The following is a 20,913-nucleotide window of genomic DNA, read 5'->3' on the forward strand; positions in this document are numbered from 1 at the left end:
ATATTGTTTCCTTGTCTGAAAAAAATTCAAAACAATTCCCCAAATTTCAGAAAATTTGCAAAACCTTCAGGAAGAAAATTCCAATAATTCCTTAAAAGTTTCCTTTAAAAGTTTTATTTTAAAAATCTCCTAAATGTGGCAAGAAATTTCTTGCAAATATTGTCAAAAATGAGTAAAAATCATCAAAAAAATCCTAAAAATATCTAAAGTGATTCTATATATATCAGTAAACTTCTGTTCTCTTTAAGAACATTCACATAAAAAACAACCAAAATCCAGTGAAATTCGCTAGATTTTGGTTAATTTTTTTGAAGAAACATTTTTAGCATTTCTTCTTTTCCACAAAAAAATTTAAAAAAATTTCCCAAAAATGTTGAAGATGTGGACATCAGAACTTCCACTGTGAAAATATATATTTTTTTCCACATTTTCAAACTTTAAACCGGGTCAATTTTGACCCGCAGGACGACGTGAGGGTTAATTCTGATTTTTTTGGACAAGAATTTACAAAAAATGACTTATTTATGTCAAAGTGAAAAGAAATTTCTACAAAGTAATGTCAGCTCGAGTCGGTTAGGAACTTGTAAATGTTCTTGTATCGTCCTGACTGATGCTTTTTAACAACCTTTCCTCAGTTTTTTGGAGTGTTCCTTTATCTTCATGGAGTATTTACAGTTATGGTGTTAAATTGGGCGATTCCCTTCAAAGGGGATAAAAACTTATGCCTCGGGCACAGATTTACCTGAAGCTGAATCAGCACCAAGCAGTTCATTAAAAATGTCCTCTTGTTCTGGCCACATTCCACTGAGCTTCATGAAATTCTACTTGGCAGATTTTGCGTAATCCTGCTAACTAACAGCTTCTGCTCATGTCTGGCAGAGGAATTATTCTATTAGACACTTTGGCGTGTTTGTGTGTTTAAATAAATGTTTTTTAGCAGAGACAGCGAACCAAACTGTGGCTGTGGTGTCCAACATCACTCCAGAAACAGTGTCCACAGATACTGTAGAGCCAAAGGAAAACAGGCGACTGGAAGGAAACTATCTTTTCAAAGCGACAAACACGTTAATCCTCTGAACCCCCAAACCCACTGGTGGGATTGAAAGGCCACAAAAGTCATCATTTATCAGCCAAAAACTGTAGAAACACCAAGAAACTTACAATGGTAATCCTTAGAGCTTCAGTAAAAGCAGCTGGGCTTCTGATTATTGGTTCTAGAAGATGTTTCTTCAGTTCTAACAGACTGATGGAGAGTTTTAGACATTTATGGTCAACTCATAAAGCTCATTTGCAGATATAATCACATTAAAGAAGCTGCAGTAGAATTCAGACCATTTTTATAAGGAAATTACTGAAACCGTTGAACGGATTACCAAAATAGACGCCAAAGGATTTAATAGTTGACGACAAATCGATAGATTGCTACGGCGCTTTTCCAAACAAGATGTCTGAAGATGTGACTGAACTGTGGCTTAAACATTTAAGAAATAATCATAACTATTGTCAATTTAGAGACAAAATTAATTAATCAATTAACTGACCGACTCCTGCATGTTATTTTCTTGGTTGTTTGGTCTTTAAAAAGTCAGAAAATGGTGAAAAATGTCAATCAGATGATGTCCTTAAAAGTCTTGTTTGATCCAAAGATGTTCAGTCACAGAGGAGGAAAGAAACCAGAAAAAAATTCATACAATACATTCTTTCTTAAAGGATTCATTGATCAATTAATCAAAATAAGTATTTTAGAGTTTGACTTTCAGACACTGTGATGGACATTTTCAACGTCCTGCGACAATTAAGAGGTAAAACTAATCAGTAGATCAAATGCTGATGAAGAAAATTCGCAGTTGTAGCACTAAAAAGACAAAATACAGATTTAATAGTGGTTCTACTAGAATTTAGGCTAAAAACACATTACAAACCAAACAAAGCACACAGAGACCAACAGAGATGAACTGGACTGAAACCAACAACTTTACTGGTCCAGTAATCTGCAGATTCTTGTCTGAATTGATCGTCAGAAAATGGTTAAAAAATGACAAATGTCTGGTTTTGTCCAAAGATGCTCAGTTTACAGTCATAGAGGAGGAAAGAAACCCGAAAATATTCGCATTTAAGAAGCTGAAATCACAGAATGTAAACTGTTTTCCTTAAAAAATTACTTGACTCGATAAATCAGCTTCAACAATGTCATTTTAGAGTTGACATCAAATCGATTGACTGCAGCGCCAATCTTGTTAGAGTAGTAGTGAATATTTGTGCGCATTAAGAAAACGATTCCAGTTTAAGTTGTAGGAGTTTCTGAAGGCTGTCGTTCTGAATAAACTCATGATGGTGAAAACAAGTTCACTGAGTCTCCCAACATTGTGAGAAAGAATAACTTTGACGAGTTTTGTCCAAAGTTTGACGTGTTTCTTGCACCAGAAACATCACAAGTCATCTAGAAGTTGTGCTAATATTTCTAATAAACATATTTCAGCACAAATTCTGAGCTTTTTGCAAACTCGTCTATGAACTTCCACAACCAGAGTTTCAAAATAAAGTTGAGTCTCGTCGGTTGAGTTGGAAAGAAAAGTCTCATTTCACTGAAAAGGTTCATACCAATGAAATTTATTACAACGGACTCAGCTCCAAGGCACGTTACAAGATCAAATGTTCGTTTCATCTGCTTCATCATTTTTATTCGTCACTACAGGAACAGAAACAGGAACCGCCGAATCAAACCTCCGATGTGAAACAAAAACACAAAGAAAGGCTGAAGAAAAAGGTCTTTATTGCAGGAAAACATTTAAATTAATTTAAAAATTTTCAATCATCAATTAAAAATACAAAAAAATCAAAAATGATTCTAAAAAAAAAAATCCAAACAGCTTCTATAAAAAATAAAAAACGTATCGTTTTTGTTTTTTCCTTTGACAGACACGACTTTATAACGCGATGATGAAGTTTTTGTTACCGTCAGTCTCTGAACCACAACATCACTGTTCACCTCCGACAAACACCAACACTCGGATTTCTGTTAGACGACAGTTTCTGGAACATCCACACGTAGAATATTTATATGTTTGACCGCTGCCGCCTTCATCCGGCCGCTGAGAAACCTCACGACTTCGTTAACGTGTCAGTGGAGAGAAAACTGAAGTTATCATCGTACGTCGACGATCCACTGCTGTGAATCCGTCCATAAAACTTCAGGAAACACTAGAAATGTTTGAGGCTAAATGTTTCCCCCTAACAGACAATAATTACACACAGCTTCTACATACATTTCATCTGCTTTGAGGTACAAATTACTTTAAAAAACAGTTTAAACACCATTTAAAACCAGATGTGCGTGTTTTCCCATCTACCTTGCATCAGCCCAGTGTCACAAATGACTGTGCAGTGGAGCAATTAGCAAAAAAAATAATATGTATTTTCACAGTAAAAGCTGTAAAAATCTGCAATGCTCACGTTTTTTTAAGAGGCTATTTTTGTGATGAGACTACAGGAAACAACCAGAGCCTTGTTTTACAGTGTATTTAAACCAAAAACTTTTGTAGCGTAACCGTAAAAAAAGCAATCGAAAAAAAGGCTGTAAACGGCAAAACCAAAGTTAATAGCTGCCAAAAACAAAACTAAACAGTGAATGAAAATTAGAGTAAATAGCAGCTAACAACGAAAGTAAACACAAAAGTGTAGATTGACCATAAACAAATGAAACGTAAACAGTGCCTGAAAATGACAAACAGCGTCTGAAGAACTCCGACCATAAATGGAAGTAAACAGCCAACGAAGAAAAACTAAGTGATCGAAAAGGGGGTTAGGAAAGTAAAGACTGGCCGACAACGAAACTATATGAATGTAAACAGTGAAGAAAATGATGGCAAACAGCGACAGTAAAAGAAAGTAAATGCTGACGACAAAAACAAAAGGAAACCACAACTTTAAACCAAAGTAAATACAACCGAAAACGGGCGTAAACAGTGACTAAAAACAAAAGCACTACTGAAACCAAAACTAAACCAAAACTACAGCAAACCTTACCCAAGAATGAAAATAAACAGTGAGTGAACTAGGGCTGGCCTGAATAGTGGTTTCTGGCCTCCGAATATTCAGGCCCTATTAAAGACAAATATCCGAATATTCGTTCCGCCCCGTAACGTCCAACGGGGGAAGGGCGAATATTCGGACAGCGCCGTAGCGAACGAATATTCGGATATTCGGGTCCAGCTCGAGTTAACACATCTCTAAACAACAGGACCACACGGTTTAAGTCTTTCAGCCTCTGAATACCAATTTCCTGCAGTTTTTTCTGTGCCATGTGAAATAAATGAGGACGCAAATAAGAAAAAAAGAAAAAAAGCACTTCAGCATTGCATCATTTTACAGCTTTTATGGTGGAACTAAACATTTTCACACTTTTATTTAAAATTATCTTCATATTTAAGGTTGAAATCTGATTTTATTAAAAAAAAAATGTGGTGAGAAAACTTTAACTGAGCTTCTTTTGTCCCTGATGAACCTGTCCTTAAACTTGAAGAAACTTTTGAATAAATTAGTTAATAAACTGATTTAAACTTTTATATGGAGTAAAAATCTGTCAATAATTCGATCTTAGAAGTTGTTTTTCTGTTCCGTGCTTCATTTTAATCCACATTCTTTAATTTTAAATGTGGATTTTGAACATTTCGATCCTGTTTTGTCGCACAGATTTTTGTTGTTGCTCGTCGTCTAAGATGAACATCACTTTGATTTTTAAAAACATGCTGTAGAAATAAAACAGATTTGATCCAATTTATCAGTTAATTTCTTTATTCTCCGTTAAAAGTCCACGCTGACGTCTCTAAATGTTTCGTTTATTAAACCAGAGATAAAAATAAGCAATTATTTTCATGTCGAACCAGAACAAAAGCTGGAAATCAGTGTTTTTCTTGGTATTTTTTTGCTGTAACGATTAATTAATTAGTAGATTTTTCAGCTTCAGTCCTAAAAAATCCCTCAGAGCTGCAGAATATTCTCCTGCACAGTCAGCTAATTAAATATTTACTGTTTTTAAAGTAGTAAAAACTGTTTGATATGATTCATTACAGCAGCAACGCGATGCCGGGATGAAAAAAATGAATCAGTTTCATGCTATAAAGTGAAAAGTTTAGTGTTAAAACAAGATGTTTTAATGTTATTACGACATAAAAACACATCAGGGTGCAACAATAAACTACTTATCTGGTTCTCGTGTGAACATTTTACATCGCAAAGTGATAAAAGTTCAGTGCAGATAAATGATCTGCTGTTATTGATCGATGACTTTGAGACGGATTTGAAGGAGTTTCATCGATCAACGAGATCAATTGATAAGTCATCAGTGTGATCAATAACAGAAGAAACGAAGCAGGAGAGAAACACTCTTCAATTTATCTGCATTATTGATGTAAGTTATCAAGTAAAGAGGTGAAAAGATTCACATTTTACAAGATAAATGATGAATTTGTACTACAATAAAATAAAAATATCAACAAACTTTTCACTTTCTAACACGATATTGATCCATTTTCATTTTCCTGCTCTTGTAATTCATGAAACAACTTAAAAGACGTTTATATTTTCAGCAAATTTGCAGAAAATAAAGAATTTAATGAAACCAGATGTGCAGTAATGGATGGAAGGAGATCGACGGCATCTGGTTTGTATTATTCTACACTCGTCTGGACACATAAAACGCCCTTTTATTCTGAAAAGTATATGTTAATTAAATGTTTTTTTCAATCGAATATGAGCCTTGAAAAGCCCAGAGTGTGTAATTAGTGAGAAAACGTTAAGTTCTTTCACGTGTTTTAGGTTTAAGAACTCTTTCCTGCCAAGCGTCGACGGCTTCACTGCAAATAAAACCGCAAAAGAGAAATTAAATTCAAGAATTATCGACGTAATTTCACCACAAAGCCTCAAAGTCTGACGGAGAAGCAGCAGGGACAAAATAAACTGTGATTATTTGTTATTGGACGACACTTGCAGCTGTGTGGAACAGTAAGTCCCCCACGATATAATTAATTAAATTAACCGTTAATGAATAAATGGAGGCGGCAGAAAGCAGGTGGATGAATTAATTAACTAATTATAGGATCAACTGTTTCAGTCATTCTTCATGTAAACCTGCAAAATGTGAAGATTTCTGACGTACGTGGAAATAAAACAGATCTTTTAGTTTTGGACTGATAAAGGAGCAAAAAATAAACAAACTTTCAGAAATGTATTTTAAGTTTAAACCATTTAAGGCCTTTTCTTTATTAAACAAAATAATCTGGTCATGATTCTGCAGAAAATAGGTGTGAGACTCCTACACTAAATCAACCGCTGCACTTCATCATCGCAGCGTTTTTAGAAATTGGAGTGAAAAATATTGAAGCTTCTCTGGTTCAGATGCTGCAGGACGACTGAGAAACACTTAAGAGGGAGTCATTTTAGTCAAAATCTGGCAAATTACTCATATTTCCTGTTAATTGTCCTGCAAATTTCATCATTTTGGTCAAATATAAATGCAAGTACTCAGTACATATGGTGTTTAAATGCATATATTGAGTGGTGAAGGAAGTATTACACACTAAAATACTGCAAAAATACCCAAAAGTATGTAACATAAATGTAGTGAATAACTACTACTGTACCTGTATTATATAATTAGACTAATACAAATTCATTTATGCGTAAACAGCATTATTTTGTCTCCTTCACAGTCCAAACTTCAATTTTCCCACAAATAAATTCAAATATTTCAAACAATGTGCCAGAAAGAAAGCAAATATTGAACATTAATCGCCTGAAAAATGAATGAAACAGCGAATAAACTACTGAGCTCTGCTTGTTTTTACTATTTTGTGTGTTTGATTTGTGTAAAAAGAATCATAAGCTGTGAAATGCTGCATGAAAATAAAAAAAGACTCAGTTAAAGTACCTCATTTCTGATCCACACTAAAAGCAGACTGATTGATTGATTGCTTGGGATCAATACGTCCCTCCACTGACAGACAGAAGATTCTCAGCAGACTGATGATGAAGAGCTCCAGCTGCTCCTCTTCCTCCTCACGGGTCTCTCTCCTTCTTTACCTTCACGTCTCCAGCCAGGATGGTCGCTATCTCTCCCTGCATGAAGGCCCAGGGCACGTTGGAGCCGACCAGCGGGCACTTCTCCCCGCTGGGGCAGTACACCTCCCCGGAGGCTCCCTGGGCCTTGATGCTCTCCCTGGAGCAGGGGAAGCAGAACTTGTGGCCCGGAACCGACGGACACTGCACGAAGTGGGTGTCCTCCAAGCGTTCGTGGCAGATCGTGCAGCACAGAGGCCCGCTGTTGGCCATCGGGGAGTCGGGCACGTTCTGGGGCGTGCACCGGGTCCAGGCCTCCCGAGGACTGGGACGGCGCCGGCAGCCCGAGGTCCCCGTTGCGGGACGAGAGGCGCCTCTGGCCGGACACGGAGGCGGGGGACACCGGGCTGCTGCTGTTGTGTCTGGAGGAGGAGGTGGTGGAGTGGACCGAGTCCCGGTCCTTGTTGGGGGAGTGTGCGTTCCCGAGCGTGTCCGCGACCGACATGAGCGCGGCCATCGGTGACTGTCCGTTTCTGCGGGGGCGCGGAGGGCTCTGGGGGGGAGCTGCGGCCGGGTGTCCCGGGCCGAGAGGCGGCGGCGGACCGGCGAAGGAGCCCGCGGCCATGGAGAGTTTGAGGGCTTCGGTCTGGCTGTTGATCCACTGCTGCCGCTGCTGCTCCTCCGTCAGCTTCAGCCCGCCGTCAGAGTCCGGCTCCGGGGAGGCTTTCCTCTTCCTGGCCCTGGAGCTGCTGCTCCCGCTGCCTGAAGCCAGAGCCCGCCAGGCAGCACCAGGGAAGTGGGCAGCAGCGGGTAGCTGCCGTCGATGTAGGGCTGTGGCAGCATGTCTCCCCCGCAGCCTCCTTAAAAAACCGCAGCGACTCCGGTAGTAAATCCCCGAGCAGCCGCCAGTCCCCGGAGCCGTGTTTCCGCTCATATTCCAGGTACTTGAAGCCGGAGGACAGACCCCGGCCGAAGTCCTTCATGCAGTCCTGGTACATCTGCTTGGCGACCCCCGAGGCGCTGGAGAAAACGTTCCCGGAGCCGCTCGGATACTCGATGAAAATCTTCAGCTCGTAGTCCATCCCGGGTTTGGACACCGCGTCGAAGGCGAACACTCTGCCGACCAGCCCGTGGTCTTTCTGAAGCGGACGTCGAACGGCGTGCAGCCGGACAGGGTGACCAGCGTGTCCCGGACCGTCTTCGGCTTGCTGCTCCACTCCTCCTGCCGGTTCCGGAGACTCTCGCTCAGCTCGGCCAGAGTCTCCGCGTTCCGCTGCTTCTCCTTCAGCTCCCGCTCCTGGTCGGTGCTGGACACCGAGGCGGGCCGCTTTCCTCCGGGCTCCGTCAGCCCGACCTGTCCGGGCAGCACGCCGACCATGGAGCTCTGCGGCGGGGCTCTGCTGGACATGTGCGGACCCGGTCCGTTCAGGAGGGTCTGCGGCAGCAAGTTCGGCGGTACATTCATCTGTCCTGGTGCCGACACCAGGCCTCCGTGGCTCCTGCTCCGTGAGTTCGGGCTCTGTCGGTTCAGCTCAGGCGGTCCGTCGTCCTTTAAAGCCGTTCGGTCCTCCGAGCCCGTTGGGCAGCCTGCTGCTGCTGCTGTGGCCGCTGTAGTCGAACCGAGCCCGGCTGTCCCCTCCGAGCGAGTACCGATCCAGTCCGGGCTGCTGAGCCTTTCCTGGTCCGTCCGCCTGGTGGTGGTGGTGGTTCAGCTGCCCCACCGCCTCCTTCCCACTCAGCAGCACCGCCTGGCTCTTCGCGGCGGGGGGCTGCTGCTGCTGCGGTCCTCCGGCGGGGGAGCGGCCCTCCTGGAAGCCGTGAGCCCGCTTCAGGTGCCGGCCGTCTCGATGACGACTCGATCCGGTCCGCGCCCTCGTAGTTGACGCAGCCCCGGCAGACAGGCTCGGTGAAGTCCCAGATCATTGCCCAGGGCATCCGGGGCAGGTCGCACAGGTAGCATGACTGTCTGCGGGCCGAGGAGACCTGCGGGGAGGACATCCCGCCGCCTACCTCCTCCGCGGAGCTGCAACCAGCCGCCGGTTTGAACACAGAGAAGCACCGAGAGAGGAGGAGCAGGATCCGGGCTGCGGTGTCTCCTCTCCGGCCGTCAGCTTATTGTTCCTCTGCAGAAGGAGGCGGCGGATATTTTCCCTGCATGCATCACTCCCCAGCGAGGAATGTGGCCCCCCGTAGGAATGCCACCTGGTAGAGTATGTGACGTCACCGCCCCTCCTCCAATGATGACACTTGTTGCCCCCCCACCCTCACCCCCCTCAATATTACAGTCAAACGTGTAAAAGAAGAAACTTAGATAATTTTTTAAAAATTATTATTATTTTTATTATTCTGATGTTTGATGTGGACGATATATTTAGTTTTTGCTCTATGAAAAGGTGTCAAATATCTGTAAAATAATTCTGTTTTTGCCGATTTAAAATTTTCACTGAATAAAATGGTGTAATTTCAAACAATCTTCAGTTCATTATGGCTCTGTTTCCGTTTCACCTCCAGGTTTTCTGACATTTTCACAGGAAACTGAAAGCATTTCATTCTGGATCTTTAATGCAAACACTGCAGCACCGCAAAGCTGTCAACTATTAAATTCACTGATTAATCAGTTTGAGTAAATGATGAAAAATCACCATAGAATACTCAAAATTAATATAAAAAAGCGCAAAAACAAAAAAAAAAGCCACATAAGATGCACAAATCACCAAAGAAAGATAGACAAAGCACCATAGAGGCTGAAAATTACCACAAAAGAATGGTAAAAACATCCATATAAAGATGCAAAATCACCTTTTAAAGATGTAAAACCACTATAAAAAATGTAAATCACCAGAAAAGATGCAAAAATCACCACATAAAGATGAAAAATGAATTAAAAATGCAAAATGACCACAAAAAGATGCAATTCACAAAAAATGCTGAATGACCAAATAAGATGTAAAACCACCAGAATATTCATGCAAATTCAATAAATAAGGTGAAAACACAACACATTTTCTAAAATATAATTTTTGATGTTGATGGAATTCAGTTTTCGCCCTTCCTTAATATGTAGAATTATAATACGCAGAATTTGTATGCATTTATTTAAATAAATAAAATAAAAGGCGGAACACTAATGGTAAAATACTAAATATATGCAAAACAAATATATTTTTGTTAATTTATGCAGTAAAATGGGTTAATTTTACAGTCAAATGTTGTAAAATAAGAATTTCCTACTTTTAAAATAAAAATTATTATATATTTTGAAATATTATTATACTTTTGATGTGGAGTGATGTGGACAGTTTTTGCCCTATTTATTAAATAGTCAACATGTAAATTAATTATTTACTTTTTCAGTCTTAACATACATATTTTTTAAAATTTCAAACAACAGTAAACATCTGTAAAATGATCCTAATTTTGCTGATTGAAATACATAAAATGGTGTTTTATGGTCAATATTGCAAAACAACAAATTAATATTTATAAAAATGGAGATTATTAAATATTATTTCATTATTTTGTGATTATTTTAGTTTCAGCAAATCTCTAAATAAAAAAAATGAATATGAAAATAAAAATAAATAAAATCACAGTGCAGGTAATATTTCTGTCAGTCTGAGCAGGTTTATGTCAGTCTAGATAAATCTAATAATAATAAAATTCTTGCAGCTAAAATGTTGTATTTTTACAGCTGAATAATTTAAACCTGCAGAAACAAAACTGTGTTTATTGTGCTGCAGCGGTTTAAGGTGGACTGTTTAAGGTGGATCTGCTGCAGACTGTGTTGCTAGGCCAGGTTTCTCTCTCTCTCTCTCTCTCTCTCTCAGCCTCCATCGCTGCTCTTTGTGTCTCTCTGTCATTTTCGATTCTGATGCAATGACATGGAAACCTCAGAGACGACTATCAGTCAGTGATCAATAACCTGCTCTGCTGATCGATTAATAAAGAAAAACTCGTCCATCAGAGAGTCACAGAACAAGATCTATAAAATCACAACATGCAGGAAAACAAGCGTCGATTCTCCAGAAAAAAACCTGCGAAATAATGTCGCTGCTCACGTTACGCCACTCAAATGTCAATGTATCCAAATAAAGACAAGAAGAGAGTTTAAATGCCCCAAAAACAGAAAAACTGTTTAATTTAAAGCCATTACTGGATCTGCAGGAGTTCTGGCTGCTCGATATTCAGCCCTTGAAACGATTTAACGCAATGTTTGCTCAGCTTCAGACTGGACTGACACGAAGTTAAACAGATGGAAAAAACAGCAAAGACACACGAAATCATTCAAAACAAACACAGAGACAAAGCAAATAGAAAGAACACAAACAGAAAGAAAATCACAGAAACACATCGGCTAAAAAGATTTAAAGACTAATGTGAAACAAACAGCAAAGACACACAAAAAAGATTCAAAACAAACAAGAAGAGACACAAAACAGCGACCAAAGAGAAGCCAAAAGACCGGAAAGACACAAATCAACCGAATAAAAGCAGACGCAAAATGATGCTGATTATTTGTGGGGACACAAACATACCAAGAAAAGACCCAAATCCACAAAAAAAGATCCAAAATCATGACAAAAAGACGCAAAAATCACCACAGAAAGACACTAACTTAAGAAAGAAGATGAAAAAACACCACAAAGAGACACAAAAAAGCATAGAAAGACTCAAAAATCATCTTAAAGATGCAAATCAACCGTTTGTAAAGAAACTATTTCAGTCCATTTCGATGTTTATTTGCTTGAATTTATTCCCGATTATTGGGGAGAAACACGAAGAAGCAGATTTGACAAACGACCAGTTTACTACCTGTAATATGACGTTATCCAGTTCTTTAGAAACACGTTAGCAGTTGTTTATATGTTTGGATCTCTCTAAAAAACACGTATGTAGCATGAAACAGGCAGATAGAGACGCTGTATGACCTCAGTGACATTAAGCGTTTGTTCTCTGTAAATCCTTCATCTGGAGCACAACATTTAAATCCTGATCTTTGCTGTGTTTCAGACGTGAAGCTGCAGGAATCAGGAGTTTACCGACGTAAAGAGAAAATGAATCTAGATTTCAGCTTCCAGACATGACGGGGTTAACCGGACTCTTTGTGGCCCCTCGCCATCCTGATGCATTCTGGGTAAATATGAAGTTACCAACCAGCCGCCACCAAACTTCCAGGCGAAGGTTAATGTCGGCTGTTGGCTCAGAGCCACACGCTGAAAACACCACACACGAGCATTGGCGTGCCTCTGATGGATACCGCCTGCGTTGCCGTGGAAACGCGCCCGGCGACGAGGAGGAGGAAGCCGAATACATGACGAGCTGCAGAGTCTCTATGAATGATTATGCAAATGGAGGCTGGCTGCAGCGTTCAGAGGGTTGGTGCTGATGCAGGAAATCTGAACCCACAACACGCTACACAACACGACACGCTACACAACACAAGCGGTTATATGAACACAACAGTGATTACAACGCTTTATTAAAAAAATTAAATATCGATACGAATGACAGAATGCATTTTCATTCTGCTTGCACAAACATTATAAAGGGTAGAGCTGTGATTCCCAGTGCTGACCTGATGGTGGCACTATTTAAATGCCCTAAACACTGATACAGACGTTTGTCCGTACCAGAGTCAGACTGTTTAACAGCAAAACCAGACCATGAAAAAGACACAGTTCGTCAAATTATCTTCCCAAAAGAAGTTCCAGCTTGTGAAATTACTTTTACGTCTTCCTACAAATGTGTTTTCTGCTGGATAGAAATTATAAAGGCCAAACCTGTAATTCACATAGTGACCTGAGGATGACAGTGTTGTCTCACTGAAAATCATACACACTGAACAGAAGTTTGTCCATTTGTCTTATTGTCACGGTAACATGATGGCTGAAACGGGTTTAGCATTTTGCCTTTGATGACGTCAATAAAGAGATTAAACGTAGCTAAAATTAAGAATGAGTTCATTAATAGATCCTCTAACAGCAGAACCAGGAATGGGAAATGACACAAATTGTGTCAGCTAGCCTCTGAAGAACAGTTCGGACTTTCCAGGACAAATTTCAAGCTTGTGACAGTATTACTACTCATACAAACTTCAATACCTTCTTACAAAAAGTGTTTTCACAGTTTGCAGGATAAGAATTATAAAGGCAAACCTGTATTCACCAGTACGACCTGAGGGTGGTGGTATAGTATCGTTGAAAATCAGACATACTGATACAGAAGTTGTCTATTTGTCTTATCGTCAGTAACATGATGCTGCCACATCTGGGCAACACTTTTAGCACAACTTATCCAGCTGCATCTGAAGAGACGTTCAACTTTCCAACTTGTAAAATAATTATTACTGACATTAACCACATCAACATCTTATTAAAACGTGTTTTCACAGCGGTATTACATCTGTATGTGACAGGGCTGCCAGGACAGTGAATAATTGAAGCGAATTAAAAAGAAAACGAGAACTAGGATTGATCCCTGAGGAACTTCAAACCTCGTTTTAACTGATTTTGTTATAAAATCTCACCAACTTTTTTAGTTCATTTTAGGTTTGTTCAACAACAACAACGAACACGTGACTGCGATCAGTGGATAAAGTGTCCAACTGATTTGGGTTCGTTGACGTTGCCTTAGTTCACGATCTTTATTACCGATCGTAGACAAACACGGTTTCAGATTAAATGTGATGGATAACTTTCAGAAGCTGTGGCTGGAAAATTTGATTTGATTTGCGGCTTTATCTGCCTTAGTGTTTAAAAACAACCTTTTAAATGAGTTTAAAAGCTGCAAGATGTACCATCATTTCAAATATCATTTATTTATTTGCTTAATTGTATCGTTATCTGACCTGAATAAACCACATTTAGTCCACACGCATTGAGAGGTAGGAGGTTTCAGGTGAAATCAAACCCTTCTGGGTGTGTAAATTGTCTTCAATACAGCTCACAGATTCACAGGGTTTTTTGACACCATTTGGATCGATTTATACTGAAGTCTCGGCTCGTAGTAGGAATGTAATAACCAGATACCAGCAGCTGCCCATTTGTGTTTAAATGTGTTTTAAACAGAGCTTGCTGACGCTGCAGAGACGCTGGCAGGTCCGTCTGGTTGCAGGACGAACTGGCAGCAGGATCACATCGTCATCTTTACATTCAGTGGGAGCATAGATGCAAAAAAATAAAAATAAAAATTGACTGTCACCGTCGAAATCAGGACTCACATCTGCAACATCTGTCAGAAATAACCTCGGTCTGTTCGGACACGAAATCAGATTCATCCTGATGACCTGAAGTCTGCAGGATTCGTTTCTGTTTAACAAAACTGTCACGATCGGACCCATAGAAACACCCTCTCCATCCCCTCCCCCTTCACCTGGTTGCTCTGACATCGGTCACGGCGGCACGTTTCCATGGCAATTGCAGCGGTTTCCACGCGGCAGAGAAGGCTGTGGTTGCTGAGGAGCTCCGGCCGTTCGCTGGAGGAGAGGAGAAGGAAACAAAGCAGACGGACACAGATCCATCACATTTATTATCTATTATTATTCATCCTATAAATACATACTTGTCCTGTCTTGTCCGATACATTAGTTTGATGATCTTAACAGTTAAAGTGGGGGAAAATATGCAAAAAATAAGAATTTGACAAGGGGCAAATACTTTTTCACAACACTAGTATATACGTATAATACTGCAATTAAATAAAACATTCATATTTAAACTTGTCGGGTTATTTAATTTAATTTTGGATTTATTCTGAATGTGCTGCAAACATAACGGTGGAATAGAACCCATAGCACGCTGCAGATCGACATTCATCCTCCAGGATGACGCAGTGGTTTTCAGCACGTTTCATCATTTCTCTCATTTTATCAAAATCTGCTCCGAGTTCCCTAGGCGGATCTTATAAAACACCGTAAAGAACGTTTTTCAGATTTTCTGAGACATTAATGAGGATGTTTAGTTCGATGTCGTCGTCTGTCACAACCCAAACACACACACAGTAACACACACTCTCGGCTACAGAGCATCAGCACTGAATTCAGGATGGAAGCTATAAATAGGAGCGCTGCTACAAACACCCCGGTTACCATGACAACCTCGTCTCCATCCCCTGCAGAAAGAAGCGCACACACACACACACACACACACTCTGATGTGTTCTGCTGCATCATGTCGCCACGGTAACGGCACATATTCCAACAGCATCACTAGAGAGACGACGTCGCCACCTGCTGGTCGCTCTGGTTCAGTTTAGTTCTGTTTATGTACATTTATTATTATTGATTAGTATTGTTATTATTATTATTGCTATATTATTTGTTTGTTATATGGTAATAGGTACTGGATAAAAAAATTAGCATCACATTTAAAGTTGACTTTGTTCCACCGACATTAGGAGAAATACCAGATTTATTTTGACGTTTAAAACCACATAAAACGTAAATTAACACCTTTTCCATCGTAGTACAGGTTGAAGAATGACAGGGTTACTACTACAGTATTCATAGTCAGTACTACAAAGTACAGGTGTGTGTGTACCTGCAGCGTCCAGGTGTGTAACTTGCAGGTGGGCGGGTCGACCTGGAGCTGTGAGGTCAGAGGTCGTGGGGGCGTGGCCTGTGACTATTCTGAGGGCGGACTCCAGCAGCTGGCTCTGATTGGAGGAGAGCCAATGAGGTGTCAGACGGCAGAGAGAAACAGGGGGAAGCAGCACCTGGACAGGTGAGAGTTTACCTGCAGCTGCAGCTGTTGGTTCTGAAGCGTCTCCAGCTGCTGCAGCGTCTGCTGGCTCAGGCTCCGCCTCCTTCCCTCGCCATACCTGACGACAGAGCAGACAGTGATGTCACAGTGATGTTGTGTTTCATGTGTTCGGTTAAACATGTTCTCTGGTTCATTTATGACCTTGTCAGAAGAAATTTTGCAGCTGCAGTCAGTATACAGTATCGACACTCAATACTACATAATTCTCAACATCTTAATAGACGCCATAAACTACAAACCAGGTGTGTTTGGTTCCAGGTGAGCTTACCTGTCGGCCTGCAGCAGCCTTTCAACTCCGTCTGCCAGCTGAGACACTCGAGCCTCCATGTCTGACTGAGCCTGAACAGTAAACAAATAAAATAAAGACAAGTAAACACGCAAACATGTCAACAAATAAATAAATACACAAACACGTCAACAAATAAATAAATGCACAACATGAAAACAAACAGTCAGTACTACAGCTTCTACCTTGATCAGTGGAGCTGCAGCAGCAACAACAGCCGCTGCGGTTGTTGCTGCGCTGCTGGCGTCTCCATGGCGACCAGAGTTTAGCTCCACCTCCCTCTGGACCGGTGCCACACCTGTTGCATTCTGGAGCTCAGAGCAGCATCCTGAGGGTCTGCTGAGGTCTGGAGGGGCGGCTGGTCCAACATCTGGACCCTGACCTCCCTCCTGAGGGGGGCGCTGTGGGACCTGAACAGATAAAATTATTATTATTGTTGGTGTTGTTTATTATTTTATCGTAGGACTGGACCCACCGTTGTTTCAGAGCCGCCAACACAACGCCTCGACCTCCGGCCTCGAAGTGCGACGTCAGCAGGTCGGGACCTGAAGGTGATGATGTAAGCAGAGGCGGAGTCAGCACTGTGATGTCATAATCACAGCACAGGTTTGGATTTCCTGTTAGCCTTTTATAGACATTTATTTATTTAGACAACAAAAGATGAAATTATTAGAATTATTACAGTTTAACAAGGATCAGATCAGAGCTGGTGCTAGAATTACAAAAAATACTAAAAACAGTAGTAATAAATTGGGACATTTTAAAATGGTGTGTTACCTCACAGTATTTAATGTAATTTCATTTATTTGAAAGTAATATTTGTCCATTATTCAGATGAACAAAATGGTTCGTTTTACAAAATAAATAAATACAATAAATTCAAGATATGTTGTAAATACATATATATATATAGTTCTTTAAAAAAATTGGTTCATTGAAAGAGAAAAAACTCTAAATTGTCAAATAATTCAGAATAAAGAACAAATAACACTTTCAAAATAAACGAAAAGGATTATGTATATAATGATGCACATAAATTAAAGTAAAAAGTGACAGAAAATTTAATATATATATATATATATATATATATATATATTTAAATTGTGCTACTATATTACGATTAATATTACCAATAAAATGGCTGTTGATTAAATTAAAAGTTGATTATTGATTGTAGCTCTGATTATTAATAAATAAAAAAGCGAAAATAAAAAGTGAAATAAATAAAATGAACCACAACAGCAGAAAACTCCCAGATAAATTAATGAATTAAATATTCTGTAGTTCCCTCCATGGTTCCTACTCTCCTCTCATCCCCGGTGCTCGGAGCTCTTACCGGGCTCACGGTCTGCTGCTGCCGGCTTTGCATCACTGATCTCCGTCTTCTGTCTGAGCTGCTGTCCTGTCAGAGGAGGCTGAACCTGGGGAGGCTCCCGGAGCTTCTGCACGGTGATCTGGACGTTACCGGCTCCAGCTCCGTGACTCCGGGGACGAGCCCTGGTGGAGCGGATTAAAACGCTCCCAGTGTCTGAGCTGCAGGTGGACTGATCCGGACTGACAGAGCCGGAACCGGGCCGAGACAACATGACTGTTAACGGATTCACGGCTCAATAAAGTCAATTTAAAGTGAGCTAACGGTTAGCCTGCATGCTAACAGCAGCTTTCAAACTTCCCGCTCCGCAGAATGACGGATAAAAAAACAGCAGCTGACGGTTAAAACTCGACGAAGAAGCGAAGTGAAAGCGGAGAGAAGACATTTAGGAAGTTAAAAAATAATCTTTAAAATTCCAAGAGACGACAGAAAGATAAAAACAGACTAAGTTAAAGTGTAAAAGCGTCAAATCTGGAGATACAGCAACTGTTGCTAACAAAACACGACCACTTCCGTGTCAGAGATAATAGAGCTACAAGGCAGAGGTCTCACTCCGCCTGCAAGATTGAAAATACAAGAAAATAACGTTAAAATACATTTTAACGGATTCAGCACAACGATTTCAGACTTTAAACAGTTAAATAAGCACTAAAATAGGACTGCAAGTACAGATTATTTTCACTGTTGATTAATAAATAATTGGATTATTATTATTATTAGTAGTAGTAGTAGTACTATTAATTAGTATCTAATAATTTATGGTCTTAGCCATCATATTCAGAATTTTCTGCTAAGTTTACTTGATAAATAATCTTTTAGGATCCTAAATTTAATTTTAAATTTACATAATATTATTTTAGGGTTTATCCTTAATATTTAAATTACTATGGTAAATTTACAAAATATAATATTTTATATTGTTATATTATTCAGACAGAAGCTTGCATCCCTCTGAAAATAAAACTGTATTTACTAATCATTTTGTTCATAATTAATTCTTAATTTCTGAGCTTTATTTATCTATTTATTTGTTTATACATCTTTGTTTAACTCTGTTCTCTGCGGCTTAAGGTAGGAACTTTATCTTGTTATACGCTCGTTTCTCACCGGACCGTTGTCCCAGCAGCGCGCTGTCCGGCTTTTTGGTTTCTGATGTGAACTTTCGTCTCATTTTAAAATCAGGTTTAAATAATATTTTAGCTCTTTCGGTCTGAATCACTTTAATAATAATTCAATGATTTTATTTTTTAATTACAATTGAGTTCAGTATTTTTTTTGTTTTAAAACGAATTAAAGGTTTTAAAGTTGAATCTGCGGCTCAGATTCTCTCAGTTCGTCCTTCACCTCGAAGATCCTCCCAGGGGAAACACGCAGCGGGTAAAAGAGCAGCTCGGATTCTGGTTTTAGTTCATTATTTAACTTATCTACTGTAGTTTATATGTCTCAAGGAGGAAGGATTCACAATAAAATACCGAAAAAATCAAATGTTAGGACGGAAACATGCAGCTAACGGAGCTAACTATTAGCGTCATGCTACATGAGCAACAGACCGAATCTGTAGTCTGACAGTATTTTATATTTATATATTTTTTGGTGTTTATTCACTAATTTTAACAAGTAAAACTATCAAGAATAAGTTGAAATGAGACCGCTGAATATTTACAAAGCAGTTCTCTGGTTAAATCAGCAGACTGGGCTGTGAATCAGAGAATTAATGTTAAATTGTTGTTTTTTGAATGGAGTTTGGGGCAGCAGCAGAAGCGCTGATTGTTTCTGTTTTCTCTCCTCAGATTTGAAAATCATGGCGATGCAGGTGTCAGAATCCGACCAGATCAAACAGGTAAACCAGCGTTTATAAAGGTTTGATGCAGAAACATAGAAAATAGACTAAATTCAGCTTCTTAAAGTCCCTTCTGTTGCCATTCCCAGGGTTCATACAAGCAGTTCAATAAAATAAGAATTCATCTCAACGAGAGTTTAAAACAGAAAAAAAAATAAACATGAAACTATTTTACATCTCGTTTCTGTTAGATTTTAATTGTGCTTATAATAATACTTAATTATTAGTTTTGCAGTGCTTTCCGGACTTGGAAAAACTGCTGGAAAATGACAGAAAAATATGAAAATAAAGTGAAATGTGTGAGAAATGCAAAAGAAACCATGGACTTAAAGTAAATAAACAAAAATTAAGGTGCTTCTGTTTAGTCTTAAATCTCAGCTGGATGTTTTTTTAGGAAGGTTTTTCTGGTGGATGTTATAAAAATGATCAAAATTTAAATTTAAACATTTTTTTATGTGTTTTCTTCCAGTTCAAGGAGTTTCTGGGGACGTACAACAAGGTGACAGAGAACTGCTTCATGGATTGTGTGAAAGATTTCACCACCAGAGACGTGAAGCCTGAAGAGGTAAAAAAAAAAAAGATGGTTTTATTTAATTTCCAGCCTCAGATAGGGGATTTCTGCTTATTACAATAAATTAGATATTTTGGGAGTTAAAATTACTCATTTTAAACTAAATAATTTTAGGATCCAGCTCTTCTGCATCTTTATATGGTCATTTTCATTTTGTGTTGCTGTGCATCCCTATGGTTGCTTTAAGTGTCTTATCTTGTTCGTTTCCAGTCAAGCTGCTCTGAGTCGTGTCTGCAGAAATACCTGAAGATGACTCAGAGGATCTCGATGCGTTTTCAGGAATATCACATCCAGCAGAACGAAGCTCTGGCTGCTAAAGCCGGACTGTTGGCTCAACCTCGCTGATCCTGGATCTGATCACCGACATGAGAACAGACTGACGCTCTGCAGAGCATGATGGGAAACGGAGTTCAAACACATTCATGGACAGAAACTGTGGAATTATGCTTTAATGTGGGTTTTCTTTATGTTGATGATGTTTTTTTTTTAATTAAACTTTGTGACGATCCGACATCTCGTCTGAAAATTCGTCCAGCAACCGAAGTTTTACTGCTTCATTGTAGTACTTTAGAAGTAAATCTGGTACTTTTACCTACGGAATTTTAATTTAAAAACCTAAAATCAGGTTTTTAGTTATTTTACTGCTCAGTTTAATTTTATTTCACAAGTTAATGCAGTTCTATTAAAGTACTTCTACAGCCATGGCCATAAGTTTGGACACAGCATGACTTCCTATGTCTGTTTTTGACGTCTATTACAGAACATAACTAATATTTTTTGACAGCACCAGTTTAATTAGTCAACAAATCAACAAGGGATATAATATTATCAATAAATTCCAACAATTGGAACAACTTTGTTCCCAAAACATACATTAGAAGAAAATAACAAAAAATGCAGTACTTTCACAACCGAATTTGGTAAGAATAACAAAATGACACCAGACTCTTTTGATGTTTTTTTAAATATGAAACTTAATATAGTTCTCAGGAGGTGTGTACTGTATTGTAAGTGACAATTTTGTGGTAT

At 39.5% G+C, this 20,913-nt stretch overlaps 3 protein-coding genes across 3 annotated transcripts in view; 1 reads left to right on the top strand and 2 right to left on the bottom strand.

Moving 5' to 3' along the window:
* LOC110953720 (protein TALPID3) overlaps positions 1–17,980 on the bottom strand; it is a 35,972-nt gene extending 17,992 nt beyond the window's left edge. Inside the window, exons 1-13 of the mRNA XM_051946220.1 lie at positions 17,438–17,980; positions 16,573–16,646; positions 16,287–16,511; positions 16,084–16,154; positions 15,789–15,873; positions 15,594–15,708; positions 14,428–14,530; positions 12,687–12,696; positions 8,677–8,864; positions 8,237–8,456; positions 7,927–8,195; positions 7,361–7,814; positions 7,061–7,260 (exon numbers count right to left, since the gene is read on the bottom strand). Coding sequence (XP_051802180.1) covers positions 7,061–7,260; positions 7,361–7,814; positions 7,927–8,195; positions 8,237–8,456; positions 8,677–8,864; positions 12,687–12,696; positions 14,428–14,530; positions 15,594–15,708; positions 15,789–15,873; positions 16,084–16,154; positions 16,287–16,511; positions 16,573–16,646; positions 17,438–17,687 — 2,264 coding nt within the window. The 5' untranslated portion in view covers positions 17,688–17,980. The remainder of the gene's footprint in view (positions 1–7,060; positions 7,261–7,360; positions 7,815–7,926; positions 8,196–8,236; positions 8,457–8,676; positions 8,865–12,686; positions 12,697–14,427; positions 14,531–15,593; positions 15,709–15,788; positions 15,874–16,083; positions 16,155–16,286; positions 16,512–16,572; positions 16,647–17,437) is intronic.
* LOC110953721 (interferon regulatory factor 2 binding protein-like) lies at positions 2,595–9,622 on the bottom strand. Its single transcript, XM_022197866.2, is given in 7 exon segments — positions 2,595–7,350; positions 7,352–7,833; positions 7,836–7,910; positions 7,913–8,197; positions 8,200–8,606; positions 8,608–8,904; positions 8,906–9,622. Coding segments are annotated over 7 exon segments (1,989 nt in total). The 5' UTR covers positions 9,055–9,622; the 3' UTR covers positions 2,595–7,056.
* Positions 17,981–18,756: 776 nt separating the features above from the next.
* Positions 18,757–20,395, top strand: timm9 (translocase of inner mitochondrial membrane 9 homolog). Its single transcript, XM_022197851.2, has 4 exons — positions 18,757–18,850; positions 19,264–19,313; positions 19,783–19,878; positions 20,095–20,395. The coding sequence occupies exons 2-4, from the start codon at positions 19,275–19,277 to the stop codon at positions 20,227–20,229; spliced, it is 270 nt and encodes an 89-aa protein (XP_022053543.1). The 5' UTR covers positions 18,757–18,850; positions 19,264–19,274; the 3' UTR covers positions 20,230–20,395.
* The last annotated feature ends 518 nt before the right edge of the window (positions 20,396–20,913 follow it).

This window comes from Acanthochromis polyacanthus, chromosome 1 (genome assembly GCF_021347895.1).
Source record: "Acanthochromis polyacanthus isolate Apoly-LR-REF ecotype Palm Island chromosome 1, KAUST_Apoly_ChrSc, whole genome shotgun sequence".
NCBI lineage: Eukaryota > Metazoa > Chordata > Actinopteri > Pomacentridae > Acanthochromis > Acanthochromis polyacanthus.